Source organism: Rhagoletis pomonella, unplaced genomic scaffold, assembly GCF_013731165.1.
Source record: "Rhagoletis pomonella isolate Grant_MI unplaced genomic scaffold, Rhpom_1.0 Rhpom_scaffold_00002, whole genome shotgun sequence".
Lineage (NCBI taxonomy): Eukaryota > Metazoa > Arthropoda > Insecta > Diptera > Tephritidae > Rhagoletis > Rhagoletis pomonella.
In genome coordinates this window covers 16016059-16041001 of record NW_023458556.1, presented here as the reverse complement: position 1 = coordinate 16041001, position 24943 = coordinate 16016059, and the positions used below count along the sequence as shown (strand labels likewise).

General features: G+C 35.9%; 3 protein-coding genes across 20 annotated transcripts; all 3 read left to right on the top strand.

Moving 5' to 3' along the window:
- Nucleotides 1-1552: 1552 nt before the first annotated feature.
- On the top strand, nucleotides 1553-3740 carry LOC118733139. Of its 2 annotated transcripts, none has more exons than XM_036462383.1 (4): nucleotides 1553-1665; nucleotides 1912-2039; nucleotides 2111-2264; nucleotides 2342-3740. In XM_036462383.1, exons 2-4 carry the CDS (start codon nucleotides 1949-1951, stop codon nucleotides 3663-3665), a joined length of 1569 nt encoding a protein of 522 aa, XP_036318276.1. In that variant the 5' UTR covers nucleotides 1553-1665; nucleotides 1912-1948; the 3' UTR covers nucleotides 3666-3740. The 2 variants fall into 2 exon arrangements, with proteins under 2 accessions (XP_036318276.1, XP_036318275.1); XM_036462382.1 differs by having other exon boundaries at nucleotides 1553-1747.
- Nucleotides 3741-6157: 2417 nt separating this feature from the next.
- On the top strand, nucleotides 6158-14593 carry LOC118733140 (serine protease persephone-like). Of its 17 annotated transcripts, none has more exons than XM_036462385.1 (8): nucleotides 6182-6267; nucleotides 7108-7696; nucleotides 8765-9101; nucleotides 11618-11771; nucleotides 11835-11899; nucleotides 13481-13764; nucleotides 13821-14004; nucleotides 14068-14593. In XM_036462385.1, exons 3-8 carry the CDS (start codon nucleotides 8993-8995, stop codon nucleotides 14403-14405), a joined length of 1134 nt encoding a protein of 377 aa, XP_036318278.1. In that variant the 5' UTR covers nucleotides 6182-6267; nucleotides 7108-7696; nucleotides 8765-8992; the 3' UTR covers nucleotides 14406-14593. The 17 variants fall into 17 exon arrangements, with proteins under 17 accessions (XP_036318293.1, XP_036318283.1, XP_036318289.1 ...); XM_036462392.1 differs by lacking the exon at nucleotides 6182-6267 and adding an exon at nucleotides 6346-6666 and having other exon boundaries at nucleotides 7108-7458; nucleotides 8987-9101; XM_036462386.1 differs by lacking the exon at nucleotides 6182-6267 and adding an exon at nucleotides 6346-6666 and having other exon boundaries at nucleotides 8987-9101.
- A 5732-nt stretch (nucleotides 14594-20325) lies between these two features.
- LOC118733142 lies at nucleotides 20326-21502 on the top strand. Its single transcript, XM_036462403.1, has 3 exons — nucleotides 20326-20715; nucleotides 20808-20961; nucleotides 21071-21502. The coding sequence occupies exons 1-3, from the start codon at nucleotides 20622-20624 to the stop codon at nucleotides 21234-21236; spliced, it is 414 nt and encodes a 137-aa protein (XP_036318296.1). The 5' UTR covers nucleotides 20326-20621; the 3' UTR covers nucleotides 21237-21502.
- Nucleotides 21503-24943: the final 3441 nt, after the last annotated feature.

Genomic DNA, 24943 nt, shown 5'->3' with positions numbered 1-24943 from the left:
AAAAAAAATTTAAGGCTGAAGAAAATTGCAAATATTAAAAACGAAACACCATTCATCCATTTTTGACCGCCACAGTAGGTTTTTTTGGGTTATATGTACTTACAAACGTGTGAACCACGTGGTAGTGAGTCAATCCCTGCTATACTTTACATTTCTTCTTGTAGATGTGAAAGTAGAACATAAACCACTGTTGAGCGGAGTATCCGCTCGGAAATAAATAATCTTACAGGGCAATTATGGCTAATATAGTAAACATTTTTTCCTTTTTTAGTTTAGTTTTTCAGATTTATTATGTATGGAAATATGTATACTTTTTTATTTTAAACTAATGTTTAGAAACTTATTTTTTGTATTTCTTTCCTTTTTTAATTTAATTTTCTTCAATGATTTGGTTGTTATTTTTTTTTAAAAGAGTATTTTATAACTTTATTTATTTTTTTGGAATTTATTTTATTTACTTTTTCCATTTTTAAATATTTGTTGTATTGTTTTTTTTAATTTTTAATTTTTTTAAACTTCATTTACTTTTTGGAAATATTTAATTTAGTTTGTTTTTCCTTTGTTAATTAAATTTTTTTTAATTTTAGACTTTATTGTTTTAAAAAGAAAATATATTGAGGATCTTATTAAATTATTATTTTTAATTGTTTTTTCTTTTTATTTTTATTTAGTTATTAATAAAACTATATTTAATTTTATTTAATTTTTAAGTATTATTTCATTTTTTTTTTGATAAAACTTTTTTCTAATTTAATTTTCTTTCATTTATTAGTTGTTGTTTTTTTTTAACGAATATTGTATACATATGTATGTATTATTTTTAATCTTATCTAGTTTTTAAGTATTATTTCCTCTTTTTTTCTCTAAATTAATTTTCTTTCATTTATTAATTTTTATTTTATTTTTTAACGAAAAATATATTCATATATACTATGTATGTTGTTTTTAATTTAAAAAGAACGGATTGCTAAAAGCCGAACAGCATAACGCTAAAACCTCGTCGATAGAAGATCTTTCAACTAGTCTTTCGAAAGACAGTAAAGAGATTTCAAGATACATAGTTGCCAGAATTGACAATTGTCTTACGAAAGACTTTTGTCTATCGAAAAACTGTGATGAGTTAAAAGACAGTTGCCAGAATTTCCCTGTTAATTTAAATCTTGTTTAAATTTTAATCTTAATTTTAATCTTAATCCTAATCAAATCTTAATCTTAATTTTAGTTATAACCTTAATCTAAATTTGAATCTTTATTTCCTTTTTGGTTGTTAATATTAGCATTAATCTTAACCTTAATCTTAATTCTAATCTTAATCTTAGCATTAATTTTAATCTTAATTTCGATCGTAATCTCAATTTTAATCTTAGTACTAATCTTGATTTCAACCATAATCGTGCTCCACCAAGCCTGCCATTCCCTTCCTTATTTTCTTGCCTTAGACTATGCAATAATGTCACCGTGTATTGCTCATAATCACTCAATCGGAATAACCCGAGGAATTATCAGCAAAAATGCATGCACGCTTGGACGTTTCTTATACATATTTTTTCGCACGACATGAATAACTCGCTCACTTATGGATTATTTTAGTAGCCATGATGGCAAGCTTTTGTTAACAAGTATATAAAATCAAAAGCAGTGTGTTGAGAAATTTATAAATAAAAAGTAATTAACAATCAAAAAATATATGTATTCAATACGGTAATTTAGAAATCTTGAGCAATATTTGCCAAATAGAAGATGAAAAGTTGAGTCCATAACGAATTGAATTTATTTGATAAAGAGAAAGTGAATGTTTTTTTGTGAAAAATACGCAAACATACATTTTGCATATGTACATACAATAGTGGCTATACAAAATATGGAAACTATAAAATAAAAGTTACTTTATTTAATTCTATTCCAATTTAGCCTTTATATTACCAGTCCAACTTCGCTGTATAAAAAAATGCTTCCAACTGATGAACTTTGTTTGGTCAGTCGACTAATTCTCATTTGGGTTACCCTCAGAAGATTTAGCGCTGCACAAATATACTATGGTGAGTAGGCATAGTTAATGTCATCTTTTCTATTAGCCACATATGAAACCTAAAATTTCAATACCTTATAGAGGACGACCCCTGTGATTTTGGTATCTACAAAGGCATCTGTTTGAGAGCCAGTAAATGTATGCAACTGCCTGTGCTAATGAAAGAAATGACCTTGAAATCGGCCGATGTTGGCCATTGTGGCTTTACAACTACAGAGGAGATAATCTGTTGTCCGTAAGTTTGAAACGCATACCTACACAAACACTACTTATTAGTTAATAGCTACTTTTTCAATACACCTTCAATGCTAGACAAGCTCCAGCACCTGCAGCAAAGGCACTGCCAAATAAATTAGAAGATATTTTCAAACCATTTGAATTTCGTGCGCCGCTAGAAGATGAAACAACCACAACAACTATACAACCGATACCAGCAAATTTGTGGTTCTCAAATAACTTAAAGGAGAGCAATAAAGACGGAGAGAGTGTTAGCAGGAGTAAAGATGAATCCACTCCAGTTAGTTGGCCAAATGTTGATAACTCCGCGAGAGTAAATACTATATTCAATGGTAATCAAATTCCAAATCAAAGACCCTTAACGGATGAAGGCATAAACGAAGAAAATGCGCGCAGAATAAATGATATATTCAATACAAAGCCTGTTCCACAGGCTACACTGATAGAGGGCAATACTGGAGGCATTAACGGTATAATAAATGCAAATTCTGCACCTGTCAGTCTCTCAAATGCGGCTGATACTCAAAGATTAGATGCAATATTTAATGTGAACCCGGTACCTAGTAGAATTCCGCTGGCGGATACTAACCAAAGATTAGATGCAATATTTAATCTGAACCCTCTTCCGAGTGGGATTCCGCCTGTAGATAATACACAAAGGATCAACGCAATATTCAATGAACAGCTGATTCCGATTGGAAATAAAATTAATGGCGTAGACCAGACTCGACAGAATAATTCGTTATTTAATGGAAACCCGACGCCAACTGGCGCAGCATTTGGAAGCATAGATGCTGACGCTGCCCAACGCATAAATGCTATATTCAATACAAATACTGCATCAAGTGGCATACCAATCGAAGATAATACTCCAGTGAATGATGGAAGAAACAACCCGCTCGGAAACATAAATAATAACAATACGAGTGGCATAAATATTAAATTCAATGGCAGTCCATTACCAAGTGGCATTCCTATCGAAGTTAATACTGGATGGCCAAATGCTGTTGATTCTCAAAATATACCACCTACGAGTGTATTTAATAGAAATCCTGCGCCGAATTGGATTACAATTCAAGATAATACACAAAAGATTGATAGCGTATTTAAGGGAGGCGATGACGTTGGTCAGCGAATAAATTCCATATTTAACACAAACCCTGTGGCAAAAGTGATGCCCATCGAAGGAAATGCTCAAAGATTTAGCGCAATATTCAATGGAAACCCTGTTCAAACTGCAAATGAAATAAATAATGATCCATTTCATAATTTTCTAAAGCAACCAAAAAATGAAAGATTGCTTGCAAATCGGGAAATTGTTGGTATGCCTGTGCAACAACCGCCACTGCCTTTGGCAAATCACTTTCGACCTCAGTTTGGGCGCATGGAGCAGCAATGAGGCGAGATGGGGTTTTCGGAGATCTCTTTTTAAGAAATTTAATTAAAATAAATTTATAGTTTTTTATTTAATGGAGCTATCTACTTGTTCTATATACATTTTTAAGGGGTGTAGTCATGATGTGGTCCAAAAATAGTTAGTAAAATTTTAAATAATTTTGATTTTGAATATTTTTGAAGAGAAGCATTTTTATTCGATCTAAATATATTTATTTTTATTCTATAAAAAAATTTATTTTCTCCATATAAAATATGTATATGGTAGCGGGAAAATTCCATAAAGTTAATTTTCCTGTTGTTTTTGGACGACCCTAACGTACATATGCAAGTATGTAAAAAGATTTGCGTACATTTTCTATACGTGTCCGGTTGTAGGATGGCATTATATAAACTATTCTTATTCGTTTCCCTTGAATCATGATTAAGTAAACCATAACATATGTACATACATATGCCTTATAATTCGTTTGAAAATTCGCTTTTGGAAGGGTGTGATGATAAGTATGAAGTTATGTTTAATTTTCTATGGAATCCCTCGTTCTAAGTAAAAGGGTTGCAGATAAGAGAGCTGATGAATGGCCAGACTAGTAAATATCGACATCTGAATGGAAGATCGACCTATCTCGGCAGCCAGTTCGTAAACGCCCTATCTCAGAAAATTTGTCGAATACACCTTATCGAAGTAAACTTTTCAAGAACACCCTGTTTCAGAATTCGGTTCAAAAACGCCCTATCGATTCATTAAATCTGGCATAAAATTAAATAATTTATATGAATTTATCCTTGTTTTGTATTTATATTTGTTATTATTTCCCCATTTCGACTGCTGATCAGCTAGTTCGAAAACGCCAGATGGTCACATTAAAGCTTATCAAGGAATATTTTGACACTTTCCGACTTTTTGAAGCCGGAAATACGACAAAACTCTGATGGTTATCAAGTCATTGCGTGATTAAGGGTACTGAGACGAGCGGGCGAAGGAGAAATTTTCAACCGATTGGTGTCGGTTGATCTTTTTCGAGACTTTTAACATCTTTGCGCACAAGCTTTGATTGCAGTAGGTATTGCAGAGTGATAGGCGGTTTTATATCAGGTTACAGACTGTTTTATGCTTTCCGGTAAGTGGAGTGGTCACTCCGCTCTAACATAATGCCCGAATTGTCTTGTGGATGACGAGATGTTCAAAGCCATTCATGGCGATTGTACAGGCTAGACCTGATAAAGACTAATACGTTTCGATTGATCCACAGGCGAAGCACTAGGGCTCGGAATTCGTCCCTTAATAATAAAGAATTTTGCTAAAAATTGTTAAGTCCACATTTTGTAGACTAGTTTCTTGGTTAGTTTACCGTTCCTAATGTCTTTTAGTCTCTCCAGGATCCTGAATCCTATTGCACTGACGTGTTTCCGGGTGTGGATGCTGCCTGGAGCTATATCTGTGGCACGGTGGGTCGCCTTTTTTGAGACGATGGCCCAGCCATGTGGTCTGACTTTGCCTAAGCCGCTTTAGCTGATGTTACAACTGGAGTTTCATTAGCTTCTGCGTTTGCAGCTGACACCAGAAGTTGATGGAGCATTATCGCCCACTAGTCTTGTTGTGAAAGGGCTGAGATTGCTACGCCGGAGACCAAAGGGGGGCCTCGATCCTCCAACGGCGATAATGAGTATATGGCTTAAGCATAGGTTTCACACGGCTGAATGTATTTGACTTGCCCAAGAGCAATCCGTACCTTCATATAGAGCTACAACTCAGAGTTTTGTTGGGTTGTCGATTATTCGAGGCAAGTGCCTCTCTCACGGCAAGATTTTTCTACCTCCTCGTAACCCGGTTTCAGAATTTCGCCTCAAAAAAAAGTTGAAGTATCTAACCTGAAACCATAGATAGGCGGTGATTGATCGCACGAACTACAAAAGAACCTGTCTAAACTTGGCAGAACTTCACAAGCGCGATAAAAAACTGCCGCTTTTTCTAGGTCCCGTCAAAAGTCGGAAAATGGTTTAAGTGGCGAATAAAAAAAAGAAAAAGAATGGCCACCATTCTGGTCTCGCGACTCAATTTAGCCTGAGTAAGGCAAACTGTGTTGGTCTGGGCAGGACGGTGCTTTAATCGTTAACGAACTACATACCATGGTCAAAAGAGAATTCTCCAAGCAAGTAAGTATAAACGTAAGAAGTAAAAAATTACAATGAAAAATTGTGAAAATTTTGGATACCTAAACTTATAAATTAACACAAAATATTCACAATAAACTTAATTGTATCTATTGGAGAGAGCCAAAATTGGGTAAACATTTCGAAGTTAAGAACTTTTAAAGGCTCGTATGTGGTATGTGTGGAAGCCCTTACATGTAAGCTTGGCCAACTAAACTGTGCTGTAGCTGCAGCTGGCGATCATCTGTAGTCGATGTGGCCCTTTTTTCCAATGTCTTTCTCTCTCTTCTCTGTTGTTCTGCGTGTTTTTGGCATCTCGTATTTGCTTGATCACTTGTTTTAGACTCTCTTACGCCCGCTGGTCGTATTTACTGTGCCCACATAAATGTTTAGTACGATTCTTGAAAGCGAAAGATGAAAATGAATCAACAAACAAATCGAGAGTTAGCTTAGTAAGTCTACCTACAGTTGCCAGACCAGAGCACAAAGTCGCGATGTAGGTTAGTTTTCACTTAGCCGTGGCGCTTTGCTGTGTTAAAACACGTTGGAAGCGGATGATTGCTCTGACGCCGAAAATTGTTTAATTTGTAGATTTTTTTTTTGTATTTTTCAAATGCATAAATATATTGTTTAAAGAAAGTGAGATATGTAGAAGCTTAATGCACATATTTAAATACTTGCGCGAAATTCGGGTTAAAAAAGAATTAATTACTAGCTAAAGCTAAACGATGCAAATTGTATAAAAAAAACACATCATCGCGAAACCGGATGAACGACTGGTTGAATTCGCTGGAAATAAATGAAAACAAAAATAAAAACCAACAGAGCAAAAGCGGCAAAACACACGTACAGTATGTACATTAGGGAGCAACACTCTAAATGCAAAAAAAAAATCGGCATGATAAAATTTTTATAAATTTTAAGACTTCCGCCAAAATGCATACATATTTCGGAAAAATATTAAAGTTTCCGTGAGCTGGACCAAATATAAAAATCGAATTCTTTGTAAATAAAATTAGTAAAAAAAAAATATTTTTTCCAAAAAATCACCTCAGATAATGGAGGAGTTTAAGCCTTAAACATCTCCATAAAAATGTTTAAAACATTTTATCAGCGGAATGTAAATAATGTGATTTTGGAGGTATTTTCAAATCAGTCTAGCTCGCGTAAATCTTAAATATTTTGGCAGAAGTCTTAAAATAAACTTAATAATTTAATTTATTATGCCAATGGAAAACTGCAATTTTTTTTCGCGATGCACCCTAATGTACATATGAATGTACTGTATATAGAATAAATCTGGGAGTATGTTAATCACAAAAAGCAACAAAAACAAAACGCAAAACAATCAAAGCTAGTGTCAGATAGTGTATCGGCGGTTGGCTGGCAATGACCGAGAGATAAGACTGACATTAAAGTGCGATGTTGTGGCCCAATTACTGAAAGCCTATAAACCAACTTACATGCATACATACTATACATGCAGACACTCGTACATTGTATACTTAAATACATTTGTTTATAAACTAACAAAACATAACAAAATAATAAATTACAGTGTTTTGTAGATCTAGTGCTTTTGAAAGGTAAATCCCCTGAGTGGATTTGTTAAAAAAGAAATAAAATTTTACTTGGAGTTTGAAGTTAGTAGTTAACTAGTAGTTTAGTACAAATGTACAGGTGCTTGTGCCAAACAGAAAGGACCAGATCAGAAATTAAGCCGGGTTGCTAAAATAACAAAAATTCGAAATAAAAATACATTCAAAACTAACAAAAAAACTACATAACTTTTTCACCCTTTTGGGCAGAGGATATTACTTCCTTGGCTGCTGAATGGCTATGCTTGGTGAAAAATTTAACTTTTAAGATAAAAAAATAGCGGTAAGTAGAGTGAAGGATAAAAACCTTACAAAAATGTGGTGAAACGCGATTCAGAAAATTTGGTAATTTAACTGAAATTACACTCCGTGTCATATTTATAAGCGCGCCACATATTGATCATTTATATATATTTATTTTACTGTTTTTTCTTAATCTTAGTATTTTTTTACAAAAAATTATTATTCTGCAACGAAAACTTTATAAATCTAAAAATTCCAGCTCTTAAATTAGATTTAAAATAGCTAGGACTCACCGTAGGTTTTTGGATTATTATTTTTTTTTAATGCACAAATATCGTAAGCAAAAAGAAAATTGCTGAAAATCAATGATAAACCGTAGTTACAATAGTGCATAAAATATTCTAAAAAAAAGTCTGATACAAAAAGTTTTTCTAAGGCTAGGATGTAATCGCTTAAATTCAAAATTTTGTCATAATTTTAATGCAGGTATGAAACTACGAGGTCAGTCCATATATTTAGTCAAGTTTTTTTTTTTTCCATTTTTTTCATTTCTAATCCATCCATTCACGGTGCGATAAACAAGTCAACAGCGACAAATGAAACGATCGGTCTCCCTTCAAAATCTAGTTTTGAACTTTCTAGCAGTAGATCTGGTAATACTACTTAGATTCCTTGCAAGTAGATTTAAGAGAATTTTACCACGAAAATATCGTCGGTGTTACTGCAGCAAGTTCTATGTCAATTATTACCTCTGCTGCTTAAATGATCTGTCACCTATATCTGTTCGCTTCTATTAATCATTCATCTGCATTACCCAAAGCGAGATAGTTCTGTTATTAGTTTATGAAAATGTAACGATTTTTAGATGCAGAAGTGCCCAGAGTACTAATTGCAGCGTCACCGACAATATGTACTTTCAAGCAAACCGAATGGAATGATTCAACTGCGGTAAGGGATATGTGGACCATGGCCGAAGGGTTCCATTCTGCGGCAGTTAGCTCGTCGTAGTTAACTTAAAATATTATAAAAGTGTGAAAATTGTGTACTTAATTAACTAATAACTAATATATACATTTACATAAATAATTATAAACATATTTACTTGCAGACTTTTTTACGGTTCAATGACTTTACCTCACCTGACACGTGTTACTCACCATACACACTCGAACCACACTCGATAAACTTACTAAATACGTTATACGCACATGCATATGTACATACTACATATGTATGTATGTATGTATGTATGTATGTATGTAAAAATTCATAAATGCATAATAATTTTCTACATGCGAACTGTGTTTGCTTTTAATTGTTAAAAACAAAGATCAAAATGTGCTCTAAATATATTCGAATGAGAAAAAGGGAACATTGCACGCCGATGCTGTTGCTGATTGGAAGTGTATTTGCATTGCTTGGAATGACAGAAGCTCAATCGGAGGGTAAGTTTATGGAGTTGATTGTATATTGATTTGCTTTTAACGATTTAATGGCAAATACATTTGTACATTAGGGTGGTCCTTCATTTAGACAGCTAAAAGCAAGCACTTTCGTGAGCTACCTTGCCAAAAATGGGACTAATCCGGGATGACTCCGGGAGCAATCGCAAAGGAGCATGCGACTAATACCACTTTTGTTCTCTTTATATGGAATGAACTGATCGCTTTTGTTCGAGCATGTCCTATGAAGAGACTAATTGTTCACCTTTATACCCAAACGGGTATAAAAAGCGACTAGTCACTTTTAAAAAATAAAAATAAAAATCTGAGCCAGCTGAGATTCGAACCGGGGTGCTCAGTTTTGTTAGGCGAATACTCTCTCTGAGTGCCAACGCCGCACATGAGTTTTCTATGACTAAGTGCGTACATATCATTAAATCGTTAATAGTACCCGTTAGAGATGAGTTGGGGACTAATTGATCTCCAATTATACCCATAAGGGATGAGTCCAGGCTAATTGACCTCCATTAGTACCCGTATGAGGCTAGTTGGGACTAATTAATGCCCAATTGTATCCGATTGAGAGTAATCTCGGAATACTCTCTTTAGAGATTCTTCTTCTTCTTATTTGGCGCTGTAACCGCCTAAGCGATTTTGGCCGAGTCCAAAACAGCACGCCAGTCATTTCTCTTCTGTGCTAACTGACGCCAATTGAAAATGCCAAGTGAAGCCAAGTCCTTCTCCACCTGGTCTTTCCAACGCAGAGGAGGCCTTCCTCTTCCTCTGTTCCCAGCATCGCGGCCCGCGTTGAATATTTTCAGAGCAGGAGCGTTTCTGTCCATCCGAACGACATGGCCAAGCCAGCGGAGCCGCTGAATTTTAATTCGCTGCACTATGTCTATATCGTTGTAAAGCTCATACAGCTCATCGTTAGATCGTCTGCGATATTCGCCATCACCAACGCGTAAAGGTCCGTAAATCTTCCGCAGAATCTTTCTCTCGAAAACTCCAAGAGCCGCCTCATCAGATGCTTTCATTGTCCATGCTTCCGCGCCATACACCAGCACAGGCATGATGAGTGACTTATAGAGTGTGATCTTTGTACGACGAGAGAGGACTTTACTTCTCAATTGCCTACTCAGCCCAAAGTAGCACTTGTTGGCAAGAGTGATTCTCCGTTGGATTTCAAGGCTGACATTATTATTGGTGTTAATGCTGGTTCCCAAATAAACGAAGTCGTCTACTTTTTCAAACTTGTAACTGTCAACAGTGACGTGGGTGCCAAGACGCGTATGCTCTGACTGTTTGTGTGCTGACAGGAGATACTTCGTTTTGTCCTCGTTCACCACCAGACCCATTCGCTTTGCTTCTCTATCCAATCCCGAGAAGGCAGAACAGACGTAGCCCTTGTTTTTACCGATAATATCGATGTCGTCGGCATACGCCAGCAATTGTACGCTCTTATAAAGTATTGTGCCTGAGCGGTTCAGTTCTGCGGCTCTTATTATCTTCTCCAACATAAGATTAAAGAAATCACACGAAAGGGGGTCCCCTTGTCTGAAACCTCGTTTGGTATCAAACGGCTCGGAGAGGTCCTTCCCTATTCTGACGGAGCTGGTGGTATTGCTCAACGTCATTTTACACAGCCGTATTAGTTTCGCGGGGATACCAAATTCAGACATCGCGGCATAAAGGCAACTTCTCTTCGTGCTGTCGAAAGCGGCTTTGAAATCGACAAATAGATGGTGTGTGTCGATCCTATTCTCGCGGGTCTTTTCCAAGATTTGGCGTATTGTGAATACCTGATCTATGGTGGATTTTCCAGGCCTAAAGCCACACTGATAAGGTCCAATCAGCTCGTTGACGGTGGGCTTCAGTCTTTCGCACAATACGCTCGATAAGACCTTGTAACCTATGCTTAGAAGGCTAATTCCGCGGTAGTTGGCGCGTATGGCGGGGTCGCCTTTCTTGTGGATTGGGCAGAGCACACTTAACTTCCAGTCGTCGGGCATGCGTTCATCTGACCATATTCTGCATACGAGCTGATGCATGCACCTCATCAGCTCCTCGCCGCCGTACTTGAATAGCTCGGCTGGCAGGCCGTCAGCTCCAGCAGCTTTGTTGTTTTTCAGCCGCGTAATCGCTATTCGTACCTCGTCATAGTCTTTAGAGATTAGTCGCACAATTTTTCGCAGGGTATTTTCAAAATTATCATGCAAAGTCTAAGGAGAAAATCGTCAAGATCGTTGGTTTATAAGCTTTCCAGCGAAATGAGTCTCCAAAGGAACTCAGACATTCCCACATCGTGTTTCCGTGAAGGAGCCATCCGTCGTATTCAGTGAACCCATTTAGACCTTTTTAAGGACTTCCACCGGTCTACCGCGGTGACTTTACTTTATAATGTTTCTATCTTATTTGTCATAAGTTTTTCTGATATATTATTATTGGAATAGTTATATGTACATAAGTAAATGAGATCATATCACGTTAATATTTATATACATATATTCTCGTTTTAGTAGGTGATCCCTGTCAAGTCAAAGGCCATCGAGGCATTTGCACTGAGTCAAGCAGATGTGTGGACTTACCACTGATTATGAGTCAGCTGGGCTTAGGAATGCGTGATGTAAGTCGATGCGGTTTTACCACGTACGAGGAGATAATTTGTTGTCCGTAAGTGATTCAAATTCGATTTTTTTCTAAACCAAGCGTATTTATTTCCTTCGAATTCAACAGATTATCTCCATCTATACCTACAACTACTATTAGGACGCGTTCAGACGATCGACCAGCTGTAAGAGGTTAGTATTTCTTTTGTCCCCTTAATCATATAAATATTCATTATACAGAGTGATTCAAGAAGACCGCAGATTTTTTTTATAAATAATAACGGTGACCGTAACGGTTATGATATTTGCATTAGTTATCATAATTTAACCGCTAAAATTGGATTCCTATTTTTGTAATTAAATTTAACTGTTATTTTCGGATTTTTATTTTTTCGATCAAGAATAATCGTTATTTTTGGGATTTTTTATTATTCGATAAATTTTTAATCTTAATTTTTGATTTTTATTTTTCGATCATATTACGCCGTACGACAAAAAAATATGGGCCAAATATAGTAAAACTGCGATTTTAGTTTTTCTCTCTGACGACAGGATTTTCTTTAAAGGACTTTATTGTTTCTAATTCCAAAAATTCTTTTTCAAAAATCAGTGCAATGTAGAATAGCAACATAGGCATCAAATGATAGAGAAAACTCTGTAGAACTAAAAAAAAAAAAAATAAATTTTTTGGTTCACAAGAACGATAAGTGTTGAAAATGCCCCTTTTAATTGATTTTATTTTTTTAAGCTAATAAAGTTAGAAGTAGGAAATTCGAGGATGCGATCGCCCTCAAAATAAAATTTTTACAAAAATAGGTGTTGCAATATTTCAAGGATAATTTCAATACCTTCTAGTCCTTATGCACCAACAAATTTTATCTGTTTTTAATCTACAGAATTTTTCCTTTATATTTTTTCTACACTGCCCTGAATTTTTTTAGATATTTTTTGAAGTAATAATTTTTTTCAAATTTTAAAGTCCTTAAAAAGAAAATCCTGCTGTGAGAGAGAAAAATAAAAACGCAGTTTTACTATATTTGGCCCTTGGTTTCGCGAATGTATTGATTTCTTGTGTGTAAAACTGACTCACGCACAGTGTTATATATTACCTTTATTTCGGTCATTAAAACGAAATCTCCACCATAATGGCTAAAAATGATCGAAAAAAATGTAAAGCCAAAATAACCCTTTTTTGATAAAAAAAAATATAAAAAAGCGATTATTTTTGATCGAAAAAAACAAAAATATAAATTTAACTTTGTTTTTGATCGAAAAATAAAGATCTGGATATTCAAGGGTAATTTTTGGTCCCTAAATATAAAACAACAAAATTTGTCGAAATGATTTGGTTTATTTCATCTTCTGTCTTAGTCTATGGCATTTATGTATGAAACAGAATATCCGCTAAATGCCTACCACAATTCATTTAGCAAAACAGAATGCGCATATTGAAATTTTCCATGCACTTTTTGGCATAGTGATTTCCTTCTGCAACACGGGAATCGTCTCGGGCTGATTGGCATAGACAAATTACGGTCACGCAGAAGAAGAAGTCCAATAGTGTCAAATCTAAAAATCTCGGTGGCCATTTGACCTCGTTGTTTCGTGAGATAACGCATTCTGGGAGTAAAAATTGTCTGAAAAAAAGTAGCACAAAATTAACATACGACAAATAATTGCTGTCTGCATCACGCTTGAATCTCTCTATATGTGTATGTATTATATCCTGCTTACCGCGCTTTATCTCTCTCCCTCTCTCGTTCAATTGTTAAGCCTGCGCTGAAATCGATGCTGAGTTACAGCCTCTCCTGACACCGCACATTCTAGGCGGCACACCCGTTGAACTTGGCGAATATCCGCATATGGTGGCGATTGGACTGAGCACTACAGATGATGATATCGAATACAATTGTGGTGGTACTTTGATTGCGAAACGTTTCGTTTTGACTGCGGCTCATTGTTTGGTGACGCGTCAGAAACCGGTAACGGTGCGTATGGGGGTAGTGAATTTTACTGATACGGAACAAATGAAGGACGTTGTGGAGATTAGAATCAAGGTAAACTCTGTACTGTTATACATACTAAAAAAATACTAACTACTACTTTGCCGCAGAAAATTCACGTGCATCCGGAATACTCAAGCGCTAGTGTGTATAACGACATTGGATTGCTTGAATTGGAATCAGATGTCGTTTACACGACCAATGTATATCCGACGTGTCTTTATACCGAACCAGAAGATCCGTCAGCCAGCTCTGTACTTTATGTCTCCGGTTGGGGTGTAATCAATAAGAGAAGTAAGTTTTGTTTCACTGTTTCTAAGTTGGAAACCATTTAGTAGCCTTTTTCTTTCCTTCCAGCTCGTGAAAAGTCCAATATTTTGCTTAAGGCACGCCAGACTATCGTCGAAAACCAAAGATGTAATGAAAGCTATGTGGACAATGGCTTGACACGTAGAATCAGCGTTGGCATTATAAGCAGTCAGATGTGTGCTCATGATCCTGGCCTAACCAAGGATGCCTGCCAGGGTGATTCGGGCGGTCCATTGATTTTGGTAGTGGATGAGGCGTTGAGTAAATTTCGCGTGGTTGGCGTGATTTCGGCTGGCTTCAGTTGCGGTAGCACCACTCCTGGCCTTTATACGCGTGTGTCTGCATTTCTCGACTATATTGAGAGTGTCGCTTGGCCCATTGGTTGAATTTGTTGCCATATACATATGTATGTATTTCAGGGTTGATTGAATTAGTAATAGAAGATAAGATGACTATGGACCACCGAATTTCATGCTTAAAGGACTGAATTGTTAATTAATATGAGACCTTAATTTAAGCTTGATTGAATAAAAAAATTGTAAAGTAATTAAATTAAGGGCCGTACTGCACTCTTGACTTTTGTGATTATGTAATTTAAATTTTTTATGCTATCGAAATTATCCTTCTCCAAGCCGTGCAAGGTAAGCGTTTCTGAAAGAGACTGCTGTGGAACGTTAATATCAAGTGAGTGACGAAGGGTACCAAGTATGGCAGGCGTACTTGGACCAAGAATTTAGAAAAGTCGGCAAATGGGCACTTACCCAACCAAGTCTGTGTTCGCGAATGTATTCGTAGAAAGACAAACGAGGCCAGAATTAAAAGCCGTTGACCCATTTAAAATGACATAAAGGCCTGTGGAGAGCTGTAAACTCTTTTAAATAACCTGGGAGCCTAAATTAGAGTAACGATGTAGTGGGTTTCTGGACATGAAGGATTTGAAGGCAACGAAAGAGCTGACAGTCTCACAAAACTTGGAGCCCACTGCAGAGCTATTGAGAAGCTGGGAAAAGTCTCAGATCGCTTCCAGGAAGAACTCCGAAAGACTCCTTCAATTTAGCCGGGAGGGTCTTAAAACTCTTACTGGATTTCTGACTGGACACTGTAGGTGAAGGTACTATTTCAATAAAATTGAGCTTTCTGTAAAGACGGACTGCAGGTTGTGAGAGATGGTGGAGCAAATCGCAGAGCATGTTCTACGTAACTGCCCATGTATCATTAAGAGCAGACTGATACAATTATTTTCTCCGTCCAAAATTTGGAATGTGGCTCCCTCCAAAGCGTTTAACTTTGTAAAAAGCCTGAGGTTGGGATGGCTACACTTAGAGTTTAGCATGAAATATTTTTTTGAGTAGGTCGCAGCGCGACTATACCTGACATGCTTAGTATAATAAAAAGAGGGTAATAAGTAAAAATCGAAGAATGTTTCTTCTAAAATATATCGAAAAAGGCCATGAAGAAGAACATAAAATTTAAATCAAATAAGCTAACCTGAACACGCTGGTTAACATTTTAGACAATTAGAGACAGCCAGAATACGCAAAATAGCGGCGAAAAAGTTTGCCGCGTGAAAATACAGTCATATTCTCGGGTCAAAGTGGAAGGAAATGTGAGAAAACGTAAGGATACCAAAAAAATTTGCCGAAATTTAAACCAAATTTGATGGAATTTCGGTTGAGCTTTTGCACCCCACAGCTTTGCCGTTTATTCAAAACATGTAAACTATAGAATAACGAATGGTTTCATCTTAACAAGCCTAACGATGAGTACCAAACTCTGCAAACCATTGGATTCTTCTTGGATCGAACAAGCTTCTGGTGACTTCCAAGCTCGCATGTTTATAAAAGATCGCACGTTTTTGTTACATTTAGACTTCTGTGTTGTATTCGAAGAATGAATCTTTGTACTTTTCCCATTTACCGGCTGTTTTAGCTCGATTGAAGAGCTAAGAAACTAAGTTTAGACAGGCTGACTGTATCCATCTCTTGCTGAGCAATTTTCAAGGAAAAATTACATTATTGTGAAATAAAATAATTTTGAGGAATCTGTGGTGCAATTATGCGATGCAAAAGTATTGTTGTTATTGACGTTCTCCAGTAGTAGTAGTTAATATATATGTATGTATATAAGTATTAATAGTGAAACCATTTTCAGTCTAGCTAAAGGCATGCTCCGCCCTGATTTCTGACCGCAAAACCCTCTGAGGTCCATAGGTTTAAAAAAGAGATAACTATGATAAGATTCGATAATGGCTTTTTTTCAGATATTCGAGCCTCAAATTTGTAGGTAAAGTAGGCTGGAGTTGACAGACACTTCGCCCCTTAAGAACATTTATGGATACCAGAATCTTGATGAATTGTCAGAGGTCGGGGCATTTACTGATGAATCCATAGTAAAGACATTTATTGTTTCCTCGAACTATTCAAAAGGGAAATAAGCTTATATATAACTCGGACAAAAGGCTGAAGCAAAATGGAGCAGTACCCCAATCTGAAAAATAGCAAAGCACATCAGGGAAGTATTACAAATCCAAAACGGAAAACTTCTTAATCAGATCAAGTATGAACATACATACCCGGTTTTGGAAATGGGACTGATATGTGTCTGTTGTAAAAAATCCAATGTCGGAGCTGCAATTTCAAAGGTATTTTTTTGGTTGTTCGGCATTAATAAGTGCCGGTTTAAAAGCACAACTCGCAATTTAACCTAAAAAGAGACAACAAGCAGATATTAGTTGGTTATGTTTCCTCCTCTGATGAACTTTTTTGTCATAACAGGAGCTGCAAAATTTCTGGCTTTTCTTCAGAAGTCGTTAGGGAAAACCCTAGCGTCTCCGCGTACCTCGGCACTCGTACCCAATGAAGATACGATTTTTCAATTGCATGTGACTGAGTCAAGTGCTTTGAGTGCCGCCTGACTATCTGAGTAGATGCAGAGTACTATGACTTCTCTTGTGCGTACTCGTAAATATTCAACCGTCTGCTGTCTCGCAACAACTCGGCTTGATCGGGTAGGCAGAATAACTTTTCCACCCCCAACTGTGAGACTCAACTCCTACATTGTTGTCCAGTTTTAAACCGTTCAATGGGTTTATATAACTTAAGAGTTTCTGTTAAACAGCAAAAAAAAGGTTTGCCTAGAAACCTCATTCTGGCTCCACCCAGCGCTGAGCAGTTGCAGGCTTTTGGCCTCGGACTCGAGCGCAACTGTTCTACAGGGGCGGTTGCTCTTTTTTTGAGATACACCAAGCGCTCGTAGGCGCAGCCGGCATCTCGGAAAAATGGTGAAGAACGAGCATACTTCTTCATTATAGGCCCTGCAAAGAGGCATCATCACCAGCTTGAAGTCGCCCGGGGAGGTGTAGCACTCAGGCTGTCCCCTATCCAGCACTGCCAGCTCGAGGTGATAATTTCATACCCGCTAAACATTTTCAAATTCAAGCTTGTCGGCTATGGTGGAAGGTGGCCGTGAGCCGAAAATGTTAGATTCGTAAGACACTGTCTCTTTGAGACTAAATAGTTAGTTGTATGTAGAGAGTTCCCCAACTAATTGCTATTTCTTAGTCTGCGCCCTTCTAACTTAGCACAAACCTTTTCGATAGCTTTCAATGTTGCTTGTCTGGAACTGAAGAAGAAAGCGACATTCTTAAGAGCTTTAGAAAATCAGGGGCTCTGCAGTTACTGAAGCACTAGAAGGCAGTCCGTGGAAGTTCATGTTCCTTTTTCCAAAGTCTGCCCCACCAGGTTCAAATTTGTTTTAGAGTGGTTTATAGTGGCCGGAATCTGCTACAGGGAATGCTAACCCTCAGGAGATTTGGCATTACCCAAAGTTGGCATGGTTGACCAAAGATGCAAAGAAAATTTAAGCCGGTCAGACGGAGAGGACGTAATCGATACTCAATGCTGATGTGAGAATGGCCAGGCAGCTGCGGGGTTTATGCGAGTAGCCCAAGCGCTTGTTCGCCATTCAAATAATTTTTAATTAAAAACATAAAAATAACAAATACCATTCCAATTCTACCGCCTGTTGTGTAGTTATGCTTTAGAAATAAATGCCTGATACTGCACTTTGGAGGAAAGTGAATGGATTTCCCCACACTAATCCATCAACGACAAATGCGTTGGATATTCCATAATGAATCACTGCAACGATGAGAATATATAAATACTTTACGAAGAGAGCTACCTATTTGAGCTTGACTTAGGCTGCGGATACTTTCTTATACATATGTATGTATGCTATGTACGTATGCACTTATGATGAATATAAGCAGTCAAACGTACATACAAACACGAAGAGCATGCGACACGTTTTGTTCCATTCAAGATGAGTAGATAACAAGCAAGTTAACAAGTTTGAAACGAAAACAATGAACACTTTATGCAACACATACATACGTACGAAAGAGCAGAGTTGCCAGTACGTGACTTGAAGGTTATTTTTGAAGTGTAAAAGCGATCATCACATAAAAATTTCATATTTTGTACATATCTAGTTTTTCTCTAAAAATACTTCTGTTAAAATTTGAAAGTAGTGGGTGGTAAATAATCTGGCTCCTCAGGCTGGGTGATACACAGTCTTATTATGTGGTTCTGACTTCTCTAAAGAGACCAACAAAATAATGGTCTGATCTAAAAGAATCAGGACCAATGTCGGATGCATATGAAATTCCAGACAAGCTGCATTAATTTTTGCGCTGTCTAGTGATAGAAGACAACACCGTATCTTTTTGTAAATTCTGGGTGAGTGTTGTCGCAAGGCACTCAATCCGGACTCTCAGCAGTATCTTTCACACCGCCTAAACGGGAAGATTTGGAATCATCGAATACTGGAACCCTTTTTTGAGATCCTTAATGACTTAACAGCCCATCCATAATAGGGACCTCAATAACTTAGGTCATTTTAGAACTCTTTCGGGAGGCCGAAGGCAGTGTCTCTTATTCTGCTGTCTAAAAAAAGCAAGACCTGAATTAGGAAGGCTACAACCTCAACAAATGACTTTTGTATTCGACTCTCTCTTCTGCTCTCAGAAAACGCTTCTAAACAAATCAATACTCGCGAGGAATACGGGCCTATTTGTCATTTTCAGCATATCGCCGGCGAGAAAGGAATTGGATTGAATGTTACGCTTAACGCCACGCATACGGGGCCAAGCTGCGATAGGGAAGAATGCGAGTCGTTTGTCAGAGCTACCGAAACCAATATTTTATAGGGGTTCGATGCCGAATCTATTCAATACCCGCTGCTGGTGTTAGGACAAAAAGGCGGGCCTCCTTTACGTTGGAAAACCCAGGTCGATGAGGGTCTAGCTTCTAATAGGCCTAAATTAGCAAGAATAAGCAAATCTAAGTAGCAGGATTTGCAAATATTACTCTTTTGTATAGGTTATCCTTTCTAAAGGATTTACTCTTGGAAGTGAAATTTCTTTTGGCTCTAATTCGAAACTCCAATGAAACGGAAAAGCGAAAGAAGAAGAGCGGGGACGGCGGGGGTGGTTGGCTACGATTAAGATTAAAATTAGTACTAAGACTAAGATTTACATTTAAATTAAGATTAGGATTAAGTTTCAGTTTGAGGTTGAAGTTAAATTTGATGTTGGTATTTAGATTAGGATTAAGATTGAGTTTAATATTAAGATTAAATAAGAATACAATTAAAACTAAGATTAACATTAAGATTAAGATAAGGGATTAAGGTTAATATGAAGACTAAGATTAAGACTAAAATTAAGAATAAAAGTAAGGTTAAAATTAAGTTTAAGATTAGGAATAATATTAAGATTAAGATTATGATCAAGATTAAGATCTAGGTTAAGATCAAGATTAAGATTAAAATTAGGATTAAAATTAAGATTACGATCAAGATTAAAATTAAGATTAAGATTAAGATTAAGACTAAGATTAAGATAAAGATTATAATTAAGACTTAGACTAAGATTAGAATTCAAGTTAAGATTAAGAGTGAGATTAAGATTAATATTAGGACTGTGATCGAGATTGAGCTAAAGATTAAGATTAAGATTGAGTTTAAGATTATGATTAATATAAGGATTAAGATAAAAATTTACACTAGGATTAAGTTTGAGATAAAGATTAAGATTATGATTAATTAACTGTTACTTATAAGTTAAAGATTTTAACCCTTCCTTTTTCATAAGCTAAAAGCTCGCTACCAACAAAAAAAATGTCAAATTCTCCACCTTTTTTTTTTTGTCTCTTATTAAATAGCACTTTGGCAACTTCAACAGTTCTGGCTCATCAATCAAAGATGCTTGTCGGCGCGAGAGCTTAGCTTTAAACTTTTTCTATCGGGTAAACAAAGAAAACGATTCAAGCGTGCAATGCGAGAGAGCGTCTCACTCAAAGCAAATGAACTTGCCAAATTCTTCGACTTTTGAAAACTGGTTTTTAATCAAAATGCGTATGCATGTATTCGCATGCAGTTAGTTGGCATTAGTATCTGCTGTGCGCATATAATATCAGCTCAGTTAATTTACTGCTGCCGGTGTCTTCAGTGAGCTAAACAAATTAAGCGCGGAAAGTATTGAGAAGTAAGAATTACGCTAAGAACGGCTTGATACTTTTAAAGAAAATAAGTGCAAAAAAATGATGAAGTGTTTGAACTTAAGTGTGGTGCTTATCCTCCTGGAAGCTTTGTGCACAGCTGAGGATCACAATCCACCAGAAATTATTTTATATGGTAAGTGAAAAGCAGAGGTCAAAAAAATGGAAATGAAAGAAAAATTTCAAATAATTTTGTGTGATCATTTCTCCTCATTTCTTCTCTCCCAGAGGGTGATGCCTGCGTAACCAGCAACTATGATGGCAAATGTTTGATTGAGAAACAATGTCCTAATTTAGAGACAATTATGACTCATAAAGGTTTATACGCAAGAGATGTAGGGCACTGTGGCTATACAGTTTACGAGGAAATTATTTGTTGCCCGTAAGTTCTGTGTTTTTTTTTTTTTTTTTGTTTTGCAAGCCATTCTTCTTTGACAAACTATGTTAATATTCTAATTTAATTCTTATTTTCTTCGTTACTCTCTTTCCAGTGAAGATATTATAGATCGCCCGCTGTCGAGAAAATATTTTCATTCCAGCGAAACTGTACGCACAACCATTACATTAATTATCACCTCGACGCAAATAGTGCAAACTGAGAAAATCGGTGAAGAATTAGTGTTTAGTAATTTCTCTATGAACGCCAATGAACATTAAATATGTAATTATTATTAGCGTCACATTTCGTAAAGTAAACACTTATTCACACACATACACACATACATACGAACAAATCGAACGATTCGCCTATGTAGGAGCCCTATGTGGGGTTTTTCACAATAGCTTCATTAGACTGTTAAATTTTCTCATAGTGATCATCAAATTTAAACGAAACTACTCTACGTTTAGCTCCTAATTATAAGTTTAGCTTTAAGATACCTGTTTCTAGGCTTCTAGTTTTCTATTGAATAGCGTGACACACAATAAAGTTTAGATAATTATATTATATCTATAATTTTTTATTTCATTCGTAGGAGAGAAAACGTATACTATTACTTATTTATGTACATTAGTGCGGGTCAATTTGTTCTTACAGATTATAACCGACTTTGTTTCGGCGACTAAAGTATTCTACTGGCAATTCTGAACAAAAAAGTCCATGAAAGCATAGCTCTAAATTAGATTTCGAGCCTTATTTTTAATTTTTCTTGTTTATTCCTAACCAATTTCTTTTTTATATTTTGTAAAATTTAAAATAAAAAAAACCGAATTTTTGGTACTTTTGAGGTTAGGATATCGCAAAATCCTTACGTGCTAGAGCAATTATGCGGACAGATTTGGACTTAGTACCAAAAAATCGACAAAAAATGTGTTTTACTGAGGTGGTAAAAAAGTTAAAAATTTGTCGAACTGTGTAATCCAAGATTTCTTAAATATCTTTCGTTTGATTAAAAACTTGTGACAAACTTACGTACCGTAATATTACGTTTATTTAATTTATTTATTTAATTAAAATTTAAATTCTTCAAACAGGCGGCAACCCCCTCTTTAGGAATATTTTCCAAATTACGTTTTCTAAACCACTTTATACCCATTTTGCAACATTCCATTTACCAATTTAATTGAATTAAAATATTTAAACAGGTGGCAACCCTCTTAAAAATCTTTCGGAAAATAATCTCTCTTAAGCTACTCTGGTTTGATACCTACTTTGTAATAAAGTGTTATTTACCTCAACAGTTTAATTAAATTGAGGTCGCTTGAAAAAAATTAAATTAGTTATGGATTAGCAACTAAAATTAAAAATAAGGAGGCTCGAAATCCATTTTGGAGCTACTATGTTTCGTTGGACTTTCTTTTTCATAATTGCCAGTAGAACACATCAGTCGCGGCAACAAAGAAGAGAAAAAATGTGAACCGCCCTAATGTACATATAAGTATGTTTGTATGTAAATCTCATAGTTAATTTACAGAGATTACGATTTCTGTAGAAAGGCATTTTAAAGCGTAGTGTTGTGCAAAATGAGATTATTACAAGCTTCCATATAGTAAGAGTATAACGAATGTGTTTATTTGCATCTATGTATGCATGTATTTGAATTGAATTGATTGCAAATTTGACCCGCTCGAACCTAGAAAGCATAAGTTTAGAATTAATGATCTGCGAAGCGGTTTTTTGCAGTGAAACTTCTTTGCGTTCGGTTGGGATTGAGTGCACACGTCGATGTACGGAAAAAGCGACACACTCGTTAGGATCTAATTGCAAAGGAAGAAGCCATAATAATAGAGAACAGCTGTTCCTGAAAATCCAGTAAAACCTGCAAATCGTGAAGCATCTGGAACGAACCTATAATATGCTTTCAACTGGTCAATCGAGCATCAATCGAAACGAATTTAAAATATTGTCAAGTTTAGCACGCAGTTATTTTTCGCCTCCACCAGCAAGTGTTCCGAGTGAGCGGTTATTTAGTTGTGCAGGTTTGATTTACGATCCTTTCATAAACACGCTGCAAACTAAAAAGGCAACAACATTATTTTTTATTAAATATAATGCTCCAATTTTTTAATTGAAGTATTAAATAAAAAACCTTAATAACCTAAAAAATTTCTTAAAAATACTTGACATCCGCATTCGCATCCGCGGGCGTTTAAAATTCCACGTTCGCAACATCTCTAATCGGTTTTAATTTAAGCAAAATTAAAGTTTGATTTTTCTGTATTGATAAAAGAGCAGTACTCATTTTTAGTATTTCACGAGAAGTTGGCATATTTCATTACCAAATGATTTGAGAGACTCAAAGTCAATTGATGGAATGGGGGAAAATTCGGACCAAGACTTAACACAGTTTTCAATTAGGGTGACGCGGAAACAATGGTGGCACTTTGTATCTCGATAATTCTCGATAGCTCGATACATTTTAAAAACTTCATGAATTTAGATAATTCGATCAGTATTGATAGGTCAATAAATTTCAAAGACCTAATTTCCGATAAGTCTATAAAATTCGATAACTCTTTAAATTTGGATAGCTATCGATGAATTTAGATATCTCGATATATATCGATAGCGCGAGTTTGATAGCTCGATAAATGTCCATATCTATGGACCAATTTCGATAACTCGATACACTCTGGAAACTCGATAAAATTCGATACACAGTGCTGAATTCACGTGAATTTAGAAGTTGCGATAACCCGATATTCTTTGAAAATTCCGACAACTTTGATTCCATAAACTGAAAATTTTCCATAACTACCAACCAATTTCGATAAATAAATAAATATAGATAACTCGATAATTTAAAGAACTCGAGACATGAAGGCAACTCGAAAAATTTCGTTAACCCGATAAACTTCGTTAACTCTATAAATTTTATAAATATTTCAATATCTTATAAAATAAAATTTCATTACGTTGTAAAATTTTGATAATCTGGCAAATTTTTACAACTCGATAACTATCGGTACATTTCGACAACTAAGTTTCTGCGCCTCGATAAATTTCGATAACTCAATAAACATTGTTAAATTTCAATCACTCGAACCATACCGATAACTTAATAAACGATGGACGATCTGAAAAATTTTGATAACTATAAACGACGGTGATAAGAAACTGAATAACTTTCGATAGATAAATGTCTGATCTGATGACTGGATATATTCAACTCTTATCGAAATATTTCAATGCATTTTCTTACACTTCCAGCCACCCTAAGTCAGCACTCAGACAAGTCAAGTCGTGCTTTCAGGTCTGCTCTTTCGTAGGCGAAGGAGTATGGATACCTAGCATAGCATAGAAATATAATACAAAAACCTTTAAATTTTGAAAAAAATAAAAATTAAAATTCTTTTTCCTTACTCCTGAAATAGTCAATGTGCCATGCTATACCGCACACTGATTGTCAGTGTTGCCTTTCACAAATTCCGCCTATACCAGTTTAATTTCTTCGCTGCTGTCGGCAAAGTTGAAGCAACATGTGGTTAGATGCCACCACACTTAGCCGGCTCCATTGGGGATAACATACATATATACATACATACATATATACAATGGCAATAGCGAGTCGTTTTTCTGCTATTTTTTGTTGGCTGCTTTGTTAAAGTAATTCGTAAACAAAAACAGGGAGCACGCTTTAGCGCCTTGGTGTATGCTATGCAATGGGCAAAATTTCTCTCAAACATTGAGCTTAAAGCTCCACTAAGGTGACCAGCTGTAGCATAAACTCTTATAGGCGGCAAATGAAAAGCTCCTCATAGTTATTTTTATACATTGAACGCAGAAATATTTAACTTCAGTTGATGTCGGCATTCGGTAGTTGATAGACGTGCGCTAGCAAAACTAAGTAGTAAGGGTAACGGAAATTGTGGTTAGCAGTTGTTTTTTTTTGAAATAGTAATGGATTTGAAAATGTAACTAAAAT

Excerpts from the sequence above, each read along its gene's own strand:
- LOC118733139 (XM_036462383.1), top strand. The coding sequence starts at position 1,949 with ATGCTTCCAACTGATGAACTTTGTTTGGTCAGTCGACTAATTCTCATT. Across the intron at positions 2,040-2,110 it reads CGCTGCACAAATATACTATG|AGGACGACCCCTGTGATTTT; the intron begins GTGAGTAGGCAT and ends AATACCTTATAG. Across the intron at positions 2,265-2,341 it reads GAGGAGATAATCTGTTGTCC|ACAAGCTCCAGCACCTGCAG; the intron begins GTAAGTTTGAAA and ends CTTCAATGCTAG.
- LOC118733140 (XM_036462390.1), top strand. The coding sequence starts at position 8,993 with ATGTGCTCTAAATATATTCGAATGAGAAAAAGGGAACATTGCACGCCG. Across the intron at positions 9,102-11,617 it reads GACAGAAGCTCAATCGGAGG|TAGGTGATCCCTGTCAAGTC; the intron begins GTAAGTTTATGG and ends TTCTCGTTTTAG. Across the intron at positions 14,005-14,067 it reads GGGTGTAATCAATAAGAGAA|CTCGTGAAAAGTCCAATATT; the intron begins GTAAGTTTTGTT and ends CTTTCCTTCCAG.
- LOC118733142 (XM_036462403.1), top strand. The coding sequence starts at position 20,622 with ATGATGAAGTGTTTGAACTTAAGTGTGGTGCTTATCCTCCTGGAAGCT. Across the intron at positions 20,716-20,807 it reads ACCAGAAATTATTTTATATG|AGGGTGATGCCTGCGTAACC; the intron begins GTAAGTGAAAAG and ends CTTCTCTCCCAG. Across the intron at positions 20,962-21,070 it reads GAGGAAATTATTTGTTGCCC|TGAAGATATTATAGATCGCC; the intron begins GTAAGTTCTGTG and ends CTCTCTTTCCAG.